At 36.9% G+C, this 21,387-nt stretch overlaps 1 protein-coding gene across 7 annotated transcripts in view; it reads right to left on the bottom strand.

Moving 5' to 3' along the window:
* Positions 1-21,387, bottom strand: part of LOC308071562 (putative oxidoreductase ZK1290.5) — a 51,570-nt gene that overhangs the window by 8,409 nt on the left and 21,774 nt on the right. For all 7 annotated transcript variants that reach the window (XR_013931241.1, XR_013931242.1, XR_013931243.1 and 4 more), the window contains exons 3-6: positions 19,549-19,650; positions 7,146-7,237; positions 1,794-1,976; positions 1,220-1,279 (exon numbers count right to left, since the gene is read on the bottom strand). Coding sequence is in view for 4 of the 7 variants with exons in the window: in XM_080407169.1 (XP_080263295.1) it covers positions 1,220-1,279; positions 1,794-1,976; positions 7,146-7,237; positions 19,549-19,650 (437 nt within the window). In the remaining 3 variants the exon portion in view is untranslated. The remainder of the gene's footprint in view (positions 1-1,219; positions 1,280-1,793; positions 1,977-7,145; positions 7,238-19,548; positions 19,651-21,387) is intronic.

The following is a 21,387-nucleotide window of genomic DNA, read 5'->3' as shown; positions in this document are numbered from 1 at the left end:
CCACTGGGTCCTTTGCTCCTTTTGTGACTCATTTTTATTTGTACACTCTGTTAAGATGTTTTTGTAGCACTCCGGTCTCCGGCAAGGGTCCAAGACACGGTATTATCAAAGCTGGTTTGGACAGCACTCGGTGTGGTCACTGCCAGAGGTATCTAAGTGCCCTGACTGTAAACCTTCTGGAAACCTGAGCTTAATGCGTAGGTTCTTACAGCCACCAGCTTCTGTGGTGAGACCTGCTACACGAATGATTGTGACAGTTTTCTTAGCAGGTGTCTTATTCAGACATTACCATTTCAGAACTAAAGTTGGTTTAACTACGTCTGTTGCCTTTATCAGAGCTCCTCCATACTCAGTAAAAAGATCCTGTGGAGTCTGAACTGCTGCCAAATGAGCTCCTCCCATCCTGCACTATCCAGCAATCAGTGTCTGCTGGAATGACCCTTACAGGCAAACCTCAGCGCTCAAGCTTTTTAGAGCTAAACCAAGAACCAGTCACAAAACTAGAAATAAGGTGGTCGTGGTTTCCTTCTCCCCCAAAGAAAACACCTTCAGATTAGGGAAATGGAGAAAAAATAATAATTAAAAACATTTGGTACAAAAAGGAAATAAAACAAGGATTGGGAGGGGAAAGGGGGCAGAAAGCACACTGCCAATCCTCATTTGTTCCCCACTTCTTTTTGTCCGTTGCCTTCATGCTGAGACCTTCTTTCTCTGGAAACCAAGTAGAAAGGAGAAGGTAGGGGAAAAGTTAGCTCTGGCAGGAGTACAATTTCCTTTGGTCTCTATCTCAGATATCCCCAAGAGAGTTTTATGGTTTTCATACAGTGTCATGCATAGCATACGGACTCTTTCCATTTGACCTATGTGCCTATCGCAAAAAAGGCATAACTATAACCAGGTAAGAATGTTCTGCAATCAATCAATAAAATTATTATTAATAAAAATCAACTATGTATGAAAGGTCTTTCTATGTTTTTTGTTTTGTTTTTTTTTGTGTTTTTTTTTTTTAAATACACAGTGATTAGCTCTCCAGTTGGTTTCTGGCATTTGTGAACCACAGTTTTGTAATTTATTGTAGTAATTTTATGGTACTATAATTTGCCAATTTTAACCGAGTTGCCCAGTGTAGAACTGGTATAGGAAAACAAGCAGGCAAACCGAAATATTAAAAGCAGTAATTCGGATGTTGGTCAGACTTGAGTGCATAACCAAATCTTACCTTGCAGTTTTCCTGTATCCTTTCTGCTTTTGTGGACTTTGGAATAGTGACAATCCCATTCTGAAAAACATAATGCTTCTCATAATTAAAATTTACATAGTTTCAAAGAGAATTATCTCTCTTCAAAACATTTCAAGACATTTATCCTGTCTTCCAAAATTTTAGTTTCATTTTTCAGAGGACAGTGACGTTTCTATAAACTGTTTTTAATTGCTGTTATATACACTGCATTCAATTCCAACACAGATTATGTTGTTTATGTCAACTTACTATACTACTTCACTGCTTTCTGAGCGACAGAAATGGAATGATGCCCCATACTGCTTGTGATGTTTAGTTTGAAAACTCTCTTTTATTGGTGGTTCTTGTAATTCTCTACAACCAGATTTTGTGCATATTTAAAATACTGTCATGGTTTGTGTACTACATTCCAAATTTCCAGTACTGCGCAGTTAGTAAAACACTGAAAGCAAAAATACGTTCTGTGTAAGTTCTGGTTTGATGCAGAATACCCAAACTATTTCCATTTTTTTCCTGAAAGAGGAGACACACTTTTATTACCACCCTCCATTACCTGTATACTCCAGCGTATGCAAATCTGTGCTGGAGTTCTGCCATATTTCTTTGCCAGCTGAGTGATGCTAGGATGAGCGAGTGCTTCACCTTTGGCTAAAGGACAGTAGCCTTCAAAAACAATATTTCTGCTCCTACAATAATCAACCAGCTCTTGAGGTCTTTGGAAAGGGTGATATTCAACCTGGAAGAAAAATAAACTTTTAGAAAAAATCTTGAGAGAACATTTAGTAGAAAACATCACTGATAAATATTTTATTTATGTTTTCTCTCATTTTAGAAATACAAGATGAGTGAAATCATGCCTCTGTGAGAGAGACAGATGTAAGTTATCAAAGATACATGAAGGATATTAATCCACAAGCCATTCTGCCATTAACTGGCACAATAATTTACTACCTATTTTATGTTTCTCTGAGAAGTAAGGTACATGGAGCAGTTGTCTGCATTACCTGCAGTTGGACTTGCACGCTTGCTCTGCTCTATGTTTGAGAAATATATGCAAATGCATAGCAGAAGCAGATATCAGGTTATTTTTGCTGGTGATTTGAGACTGCCTTCTCTTCCTCAAATCTACTTCCATTCCTGTCTCTTTACTATGAGTTGCACAGGCAAGGGGAGGGGGCTGGGCAGGGACTGGGTTTGCAAGAGACCAACCAGAACAATTTGCTCAGGATAAGGGCCTGACCTTGGAAGCAAAGCCTGCTGGCATGGACTGTACATGGAAAATCCTGTATTCTGTGTGTGGTGTCACCAACAGCTTATGCAGGGAAGCAATCAGACTGTGGAATGAAGTGTGAAGGAGACTCTTTGTAGGAAGGAAGATCACAAGTTGCCAAGACCCAGTTAAAAGAGGAAAAGTAACAAGCTACAGAGACATAGTTGCTGAAAGCAAAAAGGAAACAGAAGTTACTGGAAAATAAGGGTCTCAGAAGAGGCATGTATTCTAGCATGTAACAAAAGGCAGAAGAACCTCTGTAATATTCCTTCATGTTATTTAAATAAGTATTTCACGGCTTATACATTGTAAGAAGCATACCTTCCTCTGCATTCAGATGAAAATGGGTAGTGTTTTCTTTTATAAAATACATAATCATGTGATGTATTTTTGTGACTGGTCGTCACCATTGTTCCAGTGATCCAAGTCTTGCGCATTTTGAAGAAAAATACTCTTCTGAACAATTACCTCAACACATGGAATCTGGAAAATTTCTTCTGCCACAAAGAGGAAAAATGAACATTTCCTGTTTCTCATCTTTAGTACATGTTGTCTTTTCAGACAATAATAGTCGGGAACAATAGGCTGGCAGTCATTCAATATGTGCTAAGAAAAAAAAAAAAAACCGGGCCCCTCGAAGGCTGGGCTGAGTCAGCCTAAAGCTGCTATGATCTAAATTACTAGGTGGACTTGGGAACAAGGTTCAAGCAGCAGACATCCATGTCTTCAACCTTTGATGTTTCTTGACCTTTGAGTAGCCTTTGTATTTCATGTTTATATGTGTAAGACCAGTGTTTAAGTCATACAGTTATTCACTTGTTTGCACCCGAGCTGACTGACTGGAAAACGTTCTCATTGTTTTTATGCAAAATTACGAGGAGGAAAAAAGAACAAACAAGGAGGGTATATTACTTGATTATTATGATAGTTAATAGTGTAAAGAACACCTACTGATGTTGCTTAAGTGTAATAAATTACATTAAAAATTATCTAATAAAGAATAATGCATTTAGGATCAAATGCCAAAAAATCTGCAGTACCCCTACGGCATCAGGTGACTTATTCAACATTTATGACAAATATAACTGCAAGCAGAATTTACCTGCTGGTCTAGTAAGATTTCTAGGCACCACAGTTCCAGGTTACACCAAAAGTATTTAAACTGAGAACAGCATGCCAAAATGTCACCTGCCTGCTTCATAGGCAGAATACACAGCAACAACTACTTCCCACCTGGGAAGATAACACTTTGTACCCTTCACTGAATCAAGAGACTTCCAAATTTTGTGAACTGAATTTTGAAACATGCAGTTGTGTGCTGGTAGCAGCAAGTATTTTGCTTCTTAAATATACTGCTAAAATAATCAAATGCATAAAATAAAATAAGCACTTCTGAATTTATTTTCCTTGTGAAAACTTTCTGGAAGGTTCTAGCAGCATCTGAATGCAAGGGACTAGCATCCTGAGCTAGAAGAGCCATAGGGTGAGTGGCCAGCATGTGCTTCCCCTCAAAATAATAATTCCCACTTCCTGGCTTGCCCCACCCTTGCTATTTTAGTCACAAAACTTTTCTCAGGCAAGGGCTGTCTGTCATATGGTGATAGAGGAAGATCTTGATCTTTTCTGGCACTCTACCCTGAGTGATTTGTGCGTAAAACCTGATATTTGTTTAATAAAACATTTCGCAGTTCACATTACAGAACTCTTCACAGCTACTACTTGGTTAGCCACGGGGAAACTCCAGGCAAACACCAATTTTTACATCGATCATAGTGCAATGGGGAGAAGTTGAGCCTAATAACAATCCTGACACACAGACCTAGAAAGTCATGCCTTGGATGATGATATACAAAAGCCTTAACTCTTTCCACCCTGCCGGGGGTTCTTTTCACCTGGTAAGATTTTCCTGCATCTGGACTTCAGTCAGTTTCTCAATGGAAATGCACAGTCTTACAGTTATTTATCTCTATAAAACTGAAATATAAGCCCAGAAATGTTTTCTCTATAGAGGAACCGTTCAGGTGAGTTCATGTACAAGGAGTTCATTTTCCAATGCCGCAAAACACTAAAATAAATTTCTACTTGTACAGATTTACATAATGGCTCAATATTAATGACAATGTTAACAACATTACTAAGTCTCTCAGAGGTCATTACACATTGGTTTGTGCTTCTATAAAAGTAGAAAAAAGTACTGATGAGCATTCCCATATGGAGTTCAGAGAAGAACACTTTATATTTGGTTTCAACATATCACTTCATTAAATGAAACACGTATAAAGTTCTTGTAAAATGTAAATTTTTTTCCTAATGCCGAAGTGCCTTCAAAGACACTTCAAAGACTTCCTTGAGCATAAACCCAAACTTACTACTGCGAAGTCAACTACAGACTCTAGAATATAAACCTATAACTTCTGTGTTATAGGTTTCATTCTACATGATGCTAGAATAAAATATTTATCATCATATTACACAGTGTTTACCAGTACTTTCAATAGTAGATTGTGATTTTAAAAGGTGCTTACTACTGAATAGCTTAACAATACTATATTCTTGAAAAGACAGGCCCTTCCTACTATATTAAAAGCCACAATGACACTGGTTTTTCCAGGAACCAAGAAGAGAGGCTGTACTTGCAATCTCGTTTGTAAAACAGAAGCATTATTTACTATCTGGTTTGCAAAGACCATAGATGTCTAATAAAGAACCTTCTTTCTCCTGTCCTCCTACTTCCTCCTCTTCACAGAAAAAATAACTTCCAAGTTTTAACATCATAAGCACTGCTGGAATTCTTAGGGAACCCTAAATCCTTTATGCAAATTTAACACAAAGAGGGAAGTGGTTTTCCTCCACTATTTTCTTAAATATTTAGACTTTGTATACAATGATTATTTGCAAGTGTTTTCTGTTTAGAAACAAGTTCATTGAAAGCGTACACTACTTTATGCATGAATATAGCAAAGATCTTTTGTATTATAAATTCTGGATAGTGAAATAAGAATTCAGTATAGCACTTTCATTCCCAATTTAAATTTAGGAACTCATTAGTTATTTCATAATGCTTAAGTAATCTCACCATTAGACTCAGCAACTCTCCAACAATAAGCAAAAAACAGAATTAATACTCCTTTCAGTATTACCTGAACTATGGTTTACAAGTTTCCCGTAACTCTGAAACATGTAAATTAATGCTACAACAAAACTGTTCAGAGCAGAGCAGTTTGCAGTGGCATGGATATTTTATTGTTATTTTTTTTTTGTTTTTGATTTGGAACAATGCTGTGCATCACCTTAATGAAAGTACTACCTGAATATAGCAGGGGCACCCTCCCACCCCTCCATATCACTACTGTCCCAGCTTTTTGTCTCCTCTTTTTCAGCCACAGACAATGAGATGCTGTCAAACAGTACCAAGAAAAAAAAAACTTTTCTCCATTAACATGACTGACACAGTAAGACCAGTAACATTTTGACATTGTGGGTAAGGGGAAATTCAAAAAAATCAAAGATTTCATTTTTTTTTCCTTGCAGTGATTCAGTAGAACATTGAAAGGCTATTCTCATTTAACAGACAGCAACAACTTATGCCAAACTCCAGCAAGACTTTGCAGATATGTATTTCTGAAAAGGAGACATAACTGACCATTGGAAAACTTACCAATTCTTAAACAGTCATCAACCTGCCCATCTTAAGATATATATATCAATAGCTTATTTTGAATAACTGAATTTAAATATTTTATATAGTTTTACGTTAATTTAACATTACTCCTAATTGTCCTTTAGTAACCTTTAGTCTAGTGGACAGCAAAAATAAAGAGATTTTAGATTCTGACAGTCACATACTGAGCAACCTTTTTGTGGCTGTTTATGACATTAAACCATAACCAGCTGCCAGAAATCCTCACCACCTGTACAAAGGGGAAAATCATGTGCCTGCACTTTATATACTCCAGTTCCCAGTTCTGTGTTAGCATAAGCACACTTTCACTGACAGGAGCAGGTAGGAATGGGAGCATGAACTTCCAGCACAGCTGTGGGCAGAAAACTACAAGGGAATAGTTGTCAGTATCGTGGAAGTCTGCCATTATGTAGGTGGCCATTTTTCTGCCTAGGGCAGCAAAAAATTTTTGCCAGAATTTTGCACTGAATTTCATGTGATCTTGAAATACGAATGTGAATTAAGGGGGGAGGAAAGGAAAAGCACACTTGAAGAGATATGTAATCACCTGAGTGTTGCTCAGAGGAATTGTATATAGCATTTGAACACAGGCTCTCCAAAACCTTGTTTACTCTGGAGATGCTAAATGTTCAGTGCTCCTTGAATTTTATTTCTTAACTGTTTTATAGTCAAAACCTGGCACATGGACCATTTGTTTTTGCCTTAAAAGCAGCCACAAACAAGTAGCCTGGGAGAAGCTGGGGAAAAGAAAGGACTTTCCCCCACCCCCCACCTCAGGTCATCTTTCTGAATGGTTTTCAATATGTATATTGAAATGAAAGAGAAGAAAATGTATGACTAAGGTTAGTCTGGGTGTAGTCTTTCAAGTATAGGGGTGGGGAGAAGATTATTAACCAAAAAACCCAAAAGCAAAAACCCCAACCCAGACACTTTGAATATACTTATTCACTCACCTGATTAACATGTGGAGTAATCACACAGTCTTCCTTTAGTTGTTCAAGATGACTGATAAGGAAGTTGCTTACACCAATTGATCTACACAAACCTAATGAGAAATAGAACAGGAAAAGTTTTTGGGAAAATTCTATTTGGGAAGATGATTTGAAAAATATCCCTTTCAAGAGACAACATGATTTTACGCATCATTTCTATCTAGTGAAATACCGCGAAGAAACAGAAAAACAGCACCAAAATCTAGGTTGACGGTATTATCTGAAAGCATGGTTCTGTCACAGTTACACTAGGAAATCATTTTATAATCTAAACACACTGGAAACTCCCCGGTGTATAAAAACTCCAGGCTAAATTCTGGGAAAGGCTAACGTAGTATAAGCAAAGAACAATTGGACTTCACCAGAATGAAAAGAAGGAAATGGTGTTCTAAGCAGCTTGCCAAAACTGAAGTGGAACATTTGCTGAAGACTAATAAGGTGTGAGCAATACAACACAAGGACACGCAGCCCAAATGAATTACGTAGCACTGCTTATATTTCTGTTAGATCACTACAAAATGTTACATAAAACTCAGCTAAAAACTTCAGTTAAGTGAGCAGTATTTAACCAGAACCAAGAAGCTTAAAAATGTAGCTAGATGTCTCAGCTCCTGTTGACACGCAAATGACATTAAATGGCACATAGGTGATATGAAGGTTATGTTTTAGAATAAGTCTTAGGTGTGCATGTATGTGCATAAATTGTTTAAAGCCCTGAAATCAGACGTCTTCCTTCATACTCCAGATACAATAAAGCACAACTCCCCACACCGGCCTGCCACCACACCTCAACCCTGACGCATCTTTGAACGTTTGGTCTTTATTCTGTGCTAAATACCGTTAACAGGGAAACCAACTGTGATCAGGCTAGTAGGGGTCTCCTTAAGGCTGCAGAGTCTGTGGACTACAAATCAGACTTGTTTCTTCAGTATGTGATCTTTGTCTTGATCTGCAGATAGAAAGTCTGTCTGAAGGTGTGTGAACCCACAAGTCCAATCACTGTTGTTAATCCAGTATTTGTGCTGGCCAGTTCTATATAATGTATATGCATGTGCTACATGCACACAAATATCTATAGCAAAAAAAAGAAAGGAATTAAGCTCAAAGTTATCTGGTTATTTTTTCAGAAAAAAATAAGTCGTTGGGTAATTTCAGCCATTTGATGTCAAAGGAACAATTTCTGCTCTGAAATTGCTGTCATTCCACATTTAGAACTGCCACTTTCTTGAGGTCAGTAGGTAACTATGTGGAGCTGTAATACAGACACATAAAAAGCACTTATCAATGCAACAGAGATGTGAATTTCACTTGAAGTGAAAGCTGATGAAAATGTTAGAGAAAAACGTGCTAACCAACTACTTATCCCTAAAATGCAAATGTTTTATGTATAAAAAAATAAATAACTCAACTAGACTATAAATTGGTGTATAAAAATACAAGCTATAAGATTACAGAATATTTTGAATTTGTAGGTGAGATTTACGGGGGGGGGGGGGGGGGGGTGGGAAGTAAATTTTCCTAGTCTTCTATGATAGTCTGTAAGTTAAGTTACAATTTATTGCTAATTATTATAAACAGGTTGTTAAAGCCCTGAAAAAAACCCCACACCAGTTTTGCATTAGAAAAGCCACTAACCATATAAATATAACCAAATCTGACTGCTACGTTGCTTTCACATATTTCAGCAGCATAAGCAGATAAGCTGCACAGCAGCAAAACCTGCACACATACTATCTATCACTTTTTAACGTGGTTTCTTTCATAGAATACAAAAAGAAAGAAAAATACATTAGCAACTAAAATGCTAGACAGCTTTCCCGTACAGAAATTATCACTGTTCAAGATGTAGAACATAATCAGGTTGTAACCTGCACTATAGCAATTTGCATAATTCGTATGTAATCTGCCAGAAGGAGCGAAACCTGAGCTTTTGACTTCTACTGACAAACAACCCTAGAGTGTCAACACTAATAAATCATTATGCCAAAGAAGTCAGAAAAACACTTGCAGTTTTAACACAATGGTGAACAAAAATATTATAGTCTATTGTTGAAAGCCAAGGAGTTACAAAAAACATGCTGCTATTGCCCTTGAAGAATAAAGCTTTTATTTAAACCTGAAATAAAACAAAATTCACAGATGTGAAATACAAAAGGGCTTATTAAACTTGTCTGTCTACACAGAAAACTTCCATTATTTTCCCCCCTACAATATAATCTAAGATGGTTTGCTTCTAGCATACTTCTCATAGGAGGCTTCTAAGTCTGTTTCATAGTCTCACTGCATTCACTGATAACAAGATTGTTGTTAGATTTCTCATCCAGAAATTTCAGGTCAGTTATGTTTTGTCTTAAGTGTCATCTGAGTCACTCCTCCTAAAATCAGTATTATGGCATTTCTGTGTTTAGGGTGATGTCACACAAAGCCCAAGAAAGTAAACATTTCCCCAGACATAGGAGAAACAAAAATTAGAATTTAAATGTTTTTGTGGAACCAGCATTTTCTTAATTTTTAATTTTTTTTTAAGGGAATACAAATAAAACATTTCATTTTCATTAAATCCACATATTTAGTTTTGGTAAGTTAGAACCTTTCATTTCAACTCCATTGCTTTGTTTTTAGTTACAGTCTAACATGTGAAAGTTAAAAGTCTTTTGACTTTTGTATTATATTACAATATAAAACACAATAAATATGAAAACAATTGCACAGCCTGACTGTATTAAAAATCTTATTTCAATGCACGGTGGAAACATGAATTTAAATCACTGGAATTTCCTGAAAAATAGAGAGTTTACATTTCAACAGTCAATCAATGGATTCTACTCTAGAGAATTGCTTCCATTTGCTTGATGGAAGATTAACACAGTTGCTCTGCACTGTCCAAGTCTGGGAAAGACTGTCTTAAAGCAGGAGATTAGGCAGAATTATTTCCACATTTACATCTGCTGGATCAATTCCTAAGAGTAAGAAAATGATGGACAAGAAAGCAAAAGTCTGGTTAGCTCCTGGGCCTTATTTGACAGACCCACACTTGTGACTACGTACATCAAACAAGATCCATGAAATGATCACATCAGCAGGAGAAACAAAAACCTACACATTGAGAAACATGTGTAGAAGGGTCCCAACTCATTGCCTTGAAACAACTTGAGGGAAAGACACAACAGACACAGGGGGGACGTTTCTTTATATTTCCTCTCACAGAGCTCCAACACAGGTAGATGCCCCAGAGTTTGTGCCACAGGTCTCAAAACCACCAGAATGCTTTTGAAAAGGCTGGGGTGGAGGGGGAGAAGCATTTATTTTCAATTTAAGGCCTGTTTAGTGTGCTTAAAAATCCCGTTTCAGATGATTCAGGCACAATTCATGTCTTAGCTGTTGTGATAACAGGTGGTTTTAAAGTCCATACTTCATTTGAACTTGACCAGTTTAACTACTGCTGAAGTTTAGGTCTTCAGAAATAGAAGTTTGCAATGTGCTAGCTGCAATCCCTCTAGAAAGTACACTTTACAATATACATTTATACTGACTTATTTACAAAGCCACAAAGCTTTGACTCTGGGAGAGAAAGCATCCTCCTTATCTGCTTGAGGAAATGAGTGGTTTGGCCCCTGTGAAGAAGATTTAAGTGCCAGGTGCAATAAACAAAGAGTTTGCAACTCCCCATTAGGTCCCCAAGCTTACTGAGGCTTTGTCCTACTCCTTGCAACTCTGACTTCACAAGCTTGAAGGAAAACTGGGCCATGATGCTTCTTTTATGCATGCTAAAAATTGACCGACCACAACTATGGAACAGAAATTTTCATCCAGCTTTGAAAAATTATCATGAAACTCTGCAAGACACATTAGAAAACATATTGGCAAAATAATGGCTGATTACAGCAGGGAAAAAATTAGTATCTTTTCTATTCCACACAAAATGTCTTGGCCTCCACCACACTAGTAATTTCACCACACTGTATTACTCCCAGCTGTTGAGAAGCAATGCATCACGATAATGGACTGGTTTGCAATGTAGTTGCGTATTAAGCTTAAAGCGTTTTTTAAGGCAACCTAGAGAATGAATACTTATTTTTTCCTTTACTTAGTATAATACCAAATTATACAAAGTTTAATGGGCGCTGTTAGTCTTGCAACAAAAAAGCATAAATATACTGCCTTGGCACCACAACATTGTTTTAGTACAATAGTGAGCCTTATCTTTCTCTAGCACTACTACGGACTGTTATCAAACTTCTAAATACCCTCTGAAATATTAAATGCACAAAGTTCAGATCAAAAAGGGTTTTTATATGACAAAACTGGATACTGGGTTTGTGAAGCCCATTTTCCTTCCCCTCCCTACTACTCTACATGAGTAAGAGCAAGGGAGAATTCCCACGTCCAGCGAACAGTGCCCATTCTGTTATATCTTCTATTCAGGCCACAGAATAAAAACACAAATGCATCCACTTTTCCCAGGAGGTCAACTGCAGTAACTGTATCTTTTTTAAAGCTGGTTACACAGGTTGGAAAGGTCCACATTCACTCTGATACACTCGCTAATGGTATTACTCATAGAAACCATACAGGATTTGCTTTCAGCACTGCTTGCTAAATCAGAGCTGTAGGCTGAGTGTGCCCTCCATACAGACTGTAAGCCAAAGCCTTGATAAATAAAGCAGATGACTCTTTAGACAGAACCAATAAGGAATTAAGTTCTAAATCTATGAAACAGCACTCGTTCCTACTTCACAGGCAAGAAAAAAAACACCACCACCCCCCCACAGACACCAAAAGGCTAAGTATCCTAAGACACACAGGAAGACTGTGGCAGAATTGAGAACACAAAAATCATGCTTCCTCCCCCAAAGGATTTCTTTTTATCCTATCCATTGCCACATTACATGTATTTATCTGCCTTAAAACAACCTTCCTGTTACTACAATTCTATGATCACTTCTGCTACACATCACCTGTGAACCATGATGAACTGTGAGGACAAGAGGAGAGAAGGCATGAGTAGAAGTCAAGTTGTCAACTTCAGTGACTGAAAACTCATTATAAACATCCAATTTACACAACTGTTAAATGGTCAAACTGTTAAACAGCCTAATGCAGCAATACTAGCTTAATGTATTCTGTCTCTTTGACCCTGTAACTATGATGGCACAGTTTCCTGAACTTTTTGGACTTCCGTATCAGAAAGCATAATGATTCCCAACTAGTAGGAATTACAGCAACCTGACTGATGTCAGTAAAGCAATACTGATATACAATAGCTAAAAATCTAGGGCTTAAATTCAACATATGCAAACCAAACAAATGATGCCTTTTGCCCAAGTCATGTACATTATGTATTGAGACAAAAAGTTATTTCCAACATGGACTTTCCTTTTAAATGTATTTCAGCATTGCCTTCTTCCGAAGAGTTCTTATGTTCACACTGGAACATCTAGGCACTTCCGTGTGGGTACACAAATGCATAGATTTGCTTTAAGCAAGCTAAGCAAAAACAGCTTATTTTTACACTTATTATTACCCATGAAGTCCTTAAAATTAAGAAGGAAAAAAAAAAAGAAAAAAAGAACAAAACATAACAGATCAGGATAGACATTCAAGCAAGTTTAGATTTGTTCTTGCTTTTATACCTGCACCACAATGACTTATTCTATGGCAATTTCTTATTCTTAAATAAGATACTGCACATTATGAAGACTTCTGTATGATCTTTAACATAAATGTGTAGCAATTTTTTTTTTTGCATACGTCTAATTGCTGTCTTATCTGATCAACAGGGTGTGGTGCAACCAACATCCTCACCAACTGCAGCCACCTTCAACCCATGAAAACACATCTCTGAACTATGTTCCTGATAATAACAAGCCCATGAGACATTTTCGTCTGTACAGAGAGAACAGTATAGACAATGTGAAAAAGATGTGTTGATAGGAAAGTTAATTACTTGCTTTTACTTATTAAAACTTTAGTGCAACTTACAAACACGTTCACGGAAGACTTCTACCAACATAAACACTTGAGACAAATATTTTGTGGAGCTGTAACACAAATGTTTGAGTTGTCAGCTGTTCATCATTTGACAATATAAGCATGATTTAAAGTAATTTTTCAGTAGAATATAAGCAAAATATGTCATCTAGGAAAGGATATACTAGAAATTTGTGCCACCTACACAAAAACTGTATTTGGTTTACTGAACTCTCACTCATACTTTTAAGACCTGATAGAAAATGGAGGAAGTAAAAATGATGACTGAACTGGTCTATGCCCAAAGCTGAAACGGACAAGAATATTGTTAAGGTTGATCAGATTTCTCCTCTTACTCGGAATTAGGCAAAACGTAACTTTTTTCCAATAACATAGTGACATGGCTTCAATTACTGAGCTAAACAATTTCTGTTACTTTATGGGACTCTCCTCGAATCATACATGTAGATTATTAAACTAACATTAATGGAATGATTGCATTTCTTTTGAAGAGCATTTCTCTATGTTTAACAAAATCATATGTTAACACATCAAGGAATTTCTGATGCAAATATGAGTACTTCATGTAAGCCTAAGCTGCACTGCTTACACTAAAAAGATAAGCAAAAAATTTTGTTCTTAGTAAAATGGCACCAAGTCCCAGGAGGATCTGAACCCAGAACAACCACTGCATTGCTACACTTGCCAACTTCAGGCAAATGCTGGCTGGAAGCCCTCATTCTTCCCAGCATTTTTAGATAGAGGAACAAGTAATCATGTGCATGTGTGTATGAGAAGCTTGCCGAGATGATGGGTTAGCCACAATGCCAAAATCAAAGTCATTAAAGACACTGCATATGGAAAGGGTCATTTTGCTAGGAACAGACCGATTACCAGTGAGCATATATAATGACTATTCATGATGTCAAAGCAGCTTGCCACACCACTTTCATCTGTCAGCAGACAAATGCCTATACAACCATGCTGCAGCTGTCAAGGGAATATTTGACTCAACGTATGTATCTTGGAATGGGTTCTGTAGGCAGCCTGGCCTCTGTCCTGAGGAATTGGAGAGGATAATTCCACAAAATGACAACATATGAGACCACAAAAATTCAAACCATAGCCTTGATATTACAAGAATCCTAGTTGATCTCAGCTGTTCCAACAGAAAGAACCAGTTATTATACACGAATATCTTACTGACCAACATTAAGCATTTTTTTTCCCCTCTTTTCCCTCAGCACTGTTTACTCCGTAACTCATTAAAGGAAAATGTGTATGCAGGCTGTTGAACAAAGACACACATCTAGATTTTTCTGCCCCTCAGCACTGCAGTACAGATAGACACTTCTTTACTCTGACTGTGACCTTAAGACAGATGCGCATACAACAAAGGAGTCACCTGGCTCCTGTGAAACAGCCTCAATCGAACTACAGCAGGTTAAGTCACAGAAGATAACAAAAAAACCCAAACAAAAACAAAACACACACACCCATATTCTCAGGCTTAACAGCATTGATAAACTAATTCTTGGAACTGTAGGATTGTCCTCAGCTAGTAGAAACTGGTTTAGCAATAAGATCTTTCGGGCTATGAGTAGAGAGCCATCAGCTTGGTCTATGAGAACTCACACAGCATTTTTAGATGGGAGTTTTTAGAGCAGGTAGTGCCTTTATCCTATACTGTCAGGTACATACTAGAATTCTAAAAACAATAAAGAAAATAACTATCCTCCCCTATTCATTTGTTCCTAATTTTCAACATAAAGAAGCTGCAACAACTGACCTGTGGGAATTGCTGCAGGTCCTCAGGAGCATCTCAATTAGAAAAATCTCACGATCACTTGGGCCGACTACCAAGATGGGGTGCAGATTTCTGATCCCTGAGCTACCATAACAGATGGCACAATTCCCTCTGGAAGCAAGGCTGGGCCTAAACACATGCAAATCCCAGGATCTGAAGACTTATGAAAGACAACAGCCTGTAACGCAAGTAAGAATCTCTGCACTGAATCCCCTTTTAACCAGAATGTGAATGTCTCATGAATCAAGCAGTGTTATAATTCACTAATACTATAACCAAGTATAATAATGTACTTTCTGTATGCTTTGGGGAAATGTACATACAATTTAGACGTTTTGGTTCATGTTATAGAATAGTACAATTGCTATAGGTTTGTGTATCGCTGTAAATATGTATCTACCTTTGTTGACCAGGACTGTGTGACTTTCTCCCTGGAAAGATATTAAGGGAATCTAACAAATATAATGACTGGGCTCTTGCTATAAGGGAGGAATACTAAAGAAAGCAAACTAGAAGTATAACTTTGTCTTGTTTGTAGGAAAGAGAGGATAGAGGGTAAAAATCTACAAATTTCAGGTTAAAGAGAGAAAGAAGCTGGTAGGACTTTTAATGGACTAGAAGAAACACACTGAGGATTTAGCTGGGGCAGGGGTAGGGGGGAGATGAGAATGTTTAGCCAAACACTCTGTAGCTCAAGGCTAAACCAGAAAGGCACAGACTATGTTTCAGACACAACTCAGAGGGATTAAAACACCTGAAGTTGGTAAAGCTTTTAGGGTGTGTTATTTTAACATAGATAAAATGTATTACATAATTCTGTTACAGTAAAGGACAACAGTGGCTTCAGAATCTCTGTGAGTGTTTTTTGGCACACTCTTGTATCTGTCATAGTCTCCCTCATGAAAGACCAAGAAAAAAGCCCAGGATTCTGAGAAATTGCTTTTAACCAGAAGTGAGATCTTGAGACAGTTGCTTAGTTGCTTCAGGCAGCAGGACAGAGGATTCAAGCACAAGGGTGAGAGTGCTAAAATACGAAACCTTCTTTGAAGAGTGTTCCTGAGACCCCACTCTTGGGACAGTAACCAGATTCTGTTTAGCTTCTAACTATATGAAGCGTATTGGATCCAAAGAGTGCAGCCCAAAATTTCAGTATGGTAAGTAATCAAGTGGAGAGGGTAACCAGATCTCTAACAAATACTGTTCAGATTCTCACTTTAAATTGTTCATGTTTCCAGTTCAAATCATATGAGGACAGAAGATTCTTTTGAAAAACACTAACCTCAAATTCCTTTTGAAGAAATACAAAAACAGTATAGTGGTAAGCCACAGTGGGGATTTTTCAGTGATAGCAAAGGGTCTCTCTCATCTCTCTAATCTATTATTTTCTATTTGTAAGAGTATTCTAATGTTACAGCTCAACTCCAAACCTTCATTAAGAGCATATATAGGAAGCACTACTAAGCAGTCAAGGATTAAGAAACAGCAAATTTAAGAATGCCCACACATCTCAATGAATGCACGTCTACCAGTTTACACAGCAATTTCATCGGCACATGCTGCATTCAAATAACAATAAACCTGCTATTTCTTCTACAGCCAGAGGTACTTTGAAATTTACTAGAATTGGACTCTCTCTGAGGAGTTTTGTTTATTGTTTTATGCAGTAATTTTGACAATTAATTCAGAATTTTTTTTAACCTGTCACACAAGAGTTTTTATTATCTGGGGGCAGAGTCTTACAAATTAGCACATCCTGACAGGGGCACAGACCCAGAACCTCTGGTCTTTCCTCAGTTAGCTGGGTGAAAAGATACTTCAGGCCAGAAGCCCTGCAAGTTGTGCTACTGCAGCCCTGTGTCTCAGCTGCTATGTGCTGGCTCTCACATGAACCTGGTTGAATCTATCTTTGTAGACATGACCTAAAAAATTTAACTCAGAGCTATGAAGGTAGATGTAGTTGGGATTTTTCTTGTATCAACTTCTGACCATTGTGACGAATGTAAAAAGTCACACAATCTCAAAAAAATTTTGCATTAAATACTTCTACGGTCTTGGGTACTAACAGTTTATTTACCCTTGTCCTAGGGCAGTTGACAGTAACAATTAAAAGTCTATTAATAATTCACATTATTTTAAAATGTTGCTTGCCCCAAGTAAGTGGAATTTCGCAGAATAAACACTAACTTGATTTAAAATGAAGTTGAACGAATGAGATTTTCAAATATCTGCATCAAATGATCTGCGAATACAGATAAGTGATTAAAGAAAATCTTAACTTCAGCCAGACCAACGACTTATGAAACAGTTAAAAGATGTCAATATTGACCTAAGTCTCTTGCAGATAAAAACACATTATCTGACCTGTAATACAAACCAGTATTTTTTTTCTACAGAGATCAGTGTTTATTGTCACTGCACTCTCAGACACTGGTCAACGTGGACACAGCTAGTTGCTAAACCCACTAGCAAGTTGAATTATCAGTATTTCCTTCACGAATTGCCTGCAGAAGCACATTATTCATATAAGTGGCTAATCCTTACATGTGAAGCTTTTAGTTTCTAATTATTTTTCTCCCCAGAATAAACATCTCCTGGGGTGGGGGAGTAAAAGGATTCAAACAGGAACCAATGACTACTGGAATCAACATCAAGTTCAGAGAAGATAAAGAACTTGCCTGTTCAGTACACAGTTTACAATTTTCCCCCCAATAAATTAAGACTGTTTTTTCCCCTCAGTAAGTATTTTGACCAAAGCCTATATTCAATTCATACCACAGCTTACATGCTGCTCACATAGCACATAGCAAGTCAGATACACAGCAAGTGTTTAATCTTCAGTGGAAAGTATAGTGGTTAACCACGCAAACAAGTTATTTAACATTTTCCTCAAGAATCATTGCATTTCCATCTCCAGAGTGTTTAATATCTGCGTGTCATTTCAGTAACAAATAGTTATGGTCAGGACATCCAAAGTCTGTGTCCCTAAAGCAAAGATATGGAGGTTAATGTTCTAAAGGCACTCAATTCAATGAGACAAATTTTCCTTCCCCTGTAGATGACCTAACTGAGGTAATTTAGACAACCAGAGCTGGAAAACTTATGCTTAGCTAAATGAATCGTGAGTCTACAGAAGGCTTAAATTCAGAAAAAGTCTGAGGGTAGCAACATGCAAATTGATAACACTGTTGAAGAAATGCAACTTCAGGAAAAATAAATATAACATGAGTAATCTGTAAAGCTGTATCACACATAGGAACAAAAAACCAGAAGTAATTTTTCCTCTGCCTGTGAGGCTAGCGATAGTATTTCCAGCGTTATACCAGAAGACCACCCAATAGCTCACAGTCTCTCCAATTAAGAAGATAGAAAGAAAGAGAGAAACATGAAATTAATTAACTTAAATACTCATCAGGAAAAGATTTCTCAATGGAAAGATGAAGTACCTTGTCAAATAATCCATCTTTCAATTTAAAAGTCAGTGATGCTTTGAAATACTAGATCAGTGTAGTGTTTCTTTAAAAACTGAATGTTGTAATCCCTTACATGGCAGAAAACACTTTTTGCAACTTCCCTTACGCTTAATATAAAAAGCAACAACAAATGGTGTATCAAAGATAATTTACTTCTGTGTTTCCAGAGGCAGACCAAAAGTAACTGAAGAGTTGAAGTGTAAGAGAACAGGTTTATTTATTGCTCTGATAAAACTGGTAATGGCATACAGCCTGTAACTGCCTTTGTACAACCCTCCTGCTACAATCACTATTTCAATAACTGGGTTAGCAAACAGACTACTTAATCCAAGAAGTCTTTTCTCTGTCTGTGAAACTTCTCTGAAGCTGTAAACAGGGTGGTCCACATTGCCTAAGAACTGCATGACAGGATCTTCTCTTACGACATTATTTCTAATAATACTGCGTACTTCAGGAGCAAAATCCACCTCTTCAATCTACATGACAAACTGCGATTGGGACAGAGTACTCTTCCTATGGCTATGAACATAAACTGAAGTTTGCAGTGCACCAAAAATCAAATTGACAGTTATCAGAGCTTGAGAGAATACCTCCTTTCTTTGATTTCCCCACCCCCCCTCAAAACTTAGTACCAGAGAATCTGTAGGAGTACCTTTTTCCTCATCTAACCATTTTGTTTTGTTGACCTTTTCTAAAACACAAATGGATCTATGAAGTACCACAATATATGATAAATTGGCAAATGGCATCATACAATTAAAAAAAAAAAAGTCTAAAAGGAAGTAAACCAGCATCATTTGTACTTAAAACAGAGGCTACTACAAAGATGGTTTGTAGTGGCATATAGATTTCACTGTAACCTGTAGATCGCCTCAAGAAAGTATCACTAAACTCACGGGCAGAATTTGGTAATGCAACAAGCAACACAAAGCTCTTTTATTTAACTTACCAAAATGCTCATGCTGCAGTTTCCAAAGAGATTCACATAACTCACAAACACAAATCCCATTGGAATATGAGCAACCAATTCAAATTGAGTTTTTGAACATTTCTCATTCTGAATTGCCCAAATCCCAAAATGCACTGTAACTTCTTCTAAGATAGATTTTTATATCACCTTTCTCATAGAGCTCCTCCATTGCTCCCCAGGTTTCAGCTCGGACCTCTCGATTGCTTTTACCTGGAACATGTGTATCAGGCCAGTGTATTAAATAAAGATCTAAAAAAGAAACAGAACCAGACTACTCATTAAAGTGTCCAAAAAATATATGTATCAAACATATGAAAAAGCATTTTCCTTCCATAATGGCCCTAACATATTATCATCAAAACAGTTACAATGACTACTGCATGATCATTACTGTATACATCCATTTAGTCTTAATAAACAAAATCTACACCTCATTAACAACTAAAGGTAGTAGAAGTTGCACATGTGTCACACATTAGAGGTTACTGTAATCAGAATTTGGTCATATATGCACTTAATAAGCTTTCAACACATAACATGCCCCATTTAAATCAAAAGGATTTTGGTCACTGGAATTAAGACTGGACTTCTCCTGAAATGCTAAAAGTCTTGAAGTTTATGGAAGATAAATACGTTTGGCAATTCTGTAGATATTTTATACCACCTCAGCAGTGAGTCTGTTTTTTTCCTTTCTAAAGGACACTTGCATTTATTAATTTCTGTTGGAAATTACAGCACATCTTTCATGCAGGTTTTTTTGCTAAAATTTTGTGGCAGCATTTGTGATTTTTTTAAGCCTTTAAAAATACTATTTCAAAGGAACAAAATTACTCTTTACTACATTTTATGAAACATTAGCACAATTTCAAACGCAATTAAGATTTACTGCTGATGAAATTATCCAAGTAGTTACTGAAACTGGCAGTCTCAGGAAAGCATTTTTTTTGAGTCTTCTCTCCATGCAAGAAAAGACTATCCTTCTACTCAAAAAGGAAGCATTTCCAACAAACTAAAATTGAGAAATTTACATGTATTTGAATCAGAGGTCCAAATCAGATTACCTAAATTTCAAAAACAGTAAGACCTGTAAGTTCTTTATAATTTTGTAAACACTGTTAGATATTATGAAGGAGAAACTTAGGGAATACTTTGAAAACAACTAAATTTGTATTTAAATTCTAACAGCAAATTACACAGATAATTGTAGGCATCTCAGTCAAAGAGATGTTGGTCTTTGCCACATTCATTAGTCTGACACAAAACAGGAAAAGGAAATAAATGCATGACTGAAATGTGCATCATTGTCTGTGCACTTTATAGTATTCCTTTTTTGGCAGCTCAAATATAGAGTTAAGAATTAAAAAGATGGACTTGTTTGCATTCAATTAACAAAAAACTCTGCTCGTTGCATCGCATCATTCATTTACAGCACCTCTTTCTGAAACACAGATCCTCTCCCATAATTTTTTTAATTCACATTTAAGGACTGCCCTAATGATTACTACACCAGTGGGCCAGCACATTAGCTTTCCACCTCTATAAATACAAATTCAACCTCGATTTAAGAGGAAAAGGTAACATAAAATTCACTATAATACATCAGTTACCATTTGGGTACATCACTGCAACACTGTTAAAGAGAGTACCTTCCTTAGGCTAAGAGTCTAATTAGAACAGGACAGAATTTTGTACAGTAGCATACATTACACATGTATTGAGGAAAATTATTTTGGATGTTTCAGAAAAATCATGAGTTAAGTTTGCACTTTCTGATACTAGTAACTCATTAGATTTTTAAACATAACTGCTCAGACAAGCAAACAGCACACATACATAATGATTTGCAGCATCTGGATTTATGTCACATTTGAAGAGTTAAAATAAAAGTTGCTCATTCTTTGCCCTTATATACATGAAATCCACTCCCAATTTATAAAAGATTAGAAAAACCCAACCACATGTGCAGTCTTGTTCAGGAATGATCTG

The sequence above is a fragment of the Falco punctatus genome, assembly GCF_963210335.1.
Source record: "Falco punctatus genome assembly, chromosome: 11".
Taxonomy (NCBI): Eukaryota; Metazoa; Chordata; class Aves; order Falconiformes; family Falconidae; genus Falco; species Falco punctatus.
The sequence above is the reverse complement of the archived record's forward strand: the minus strand, read 5'-3'. Positions and strand labels throughout refer to the sequence as shown.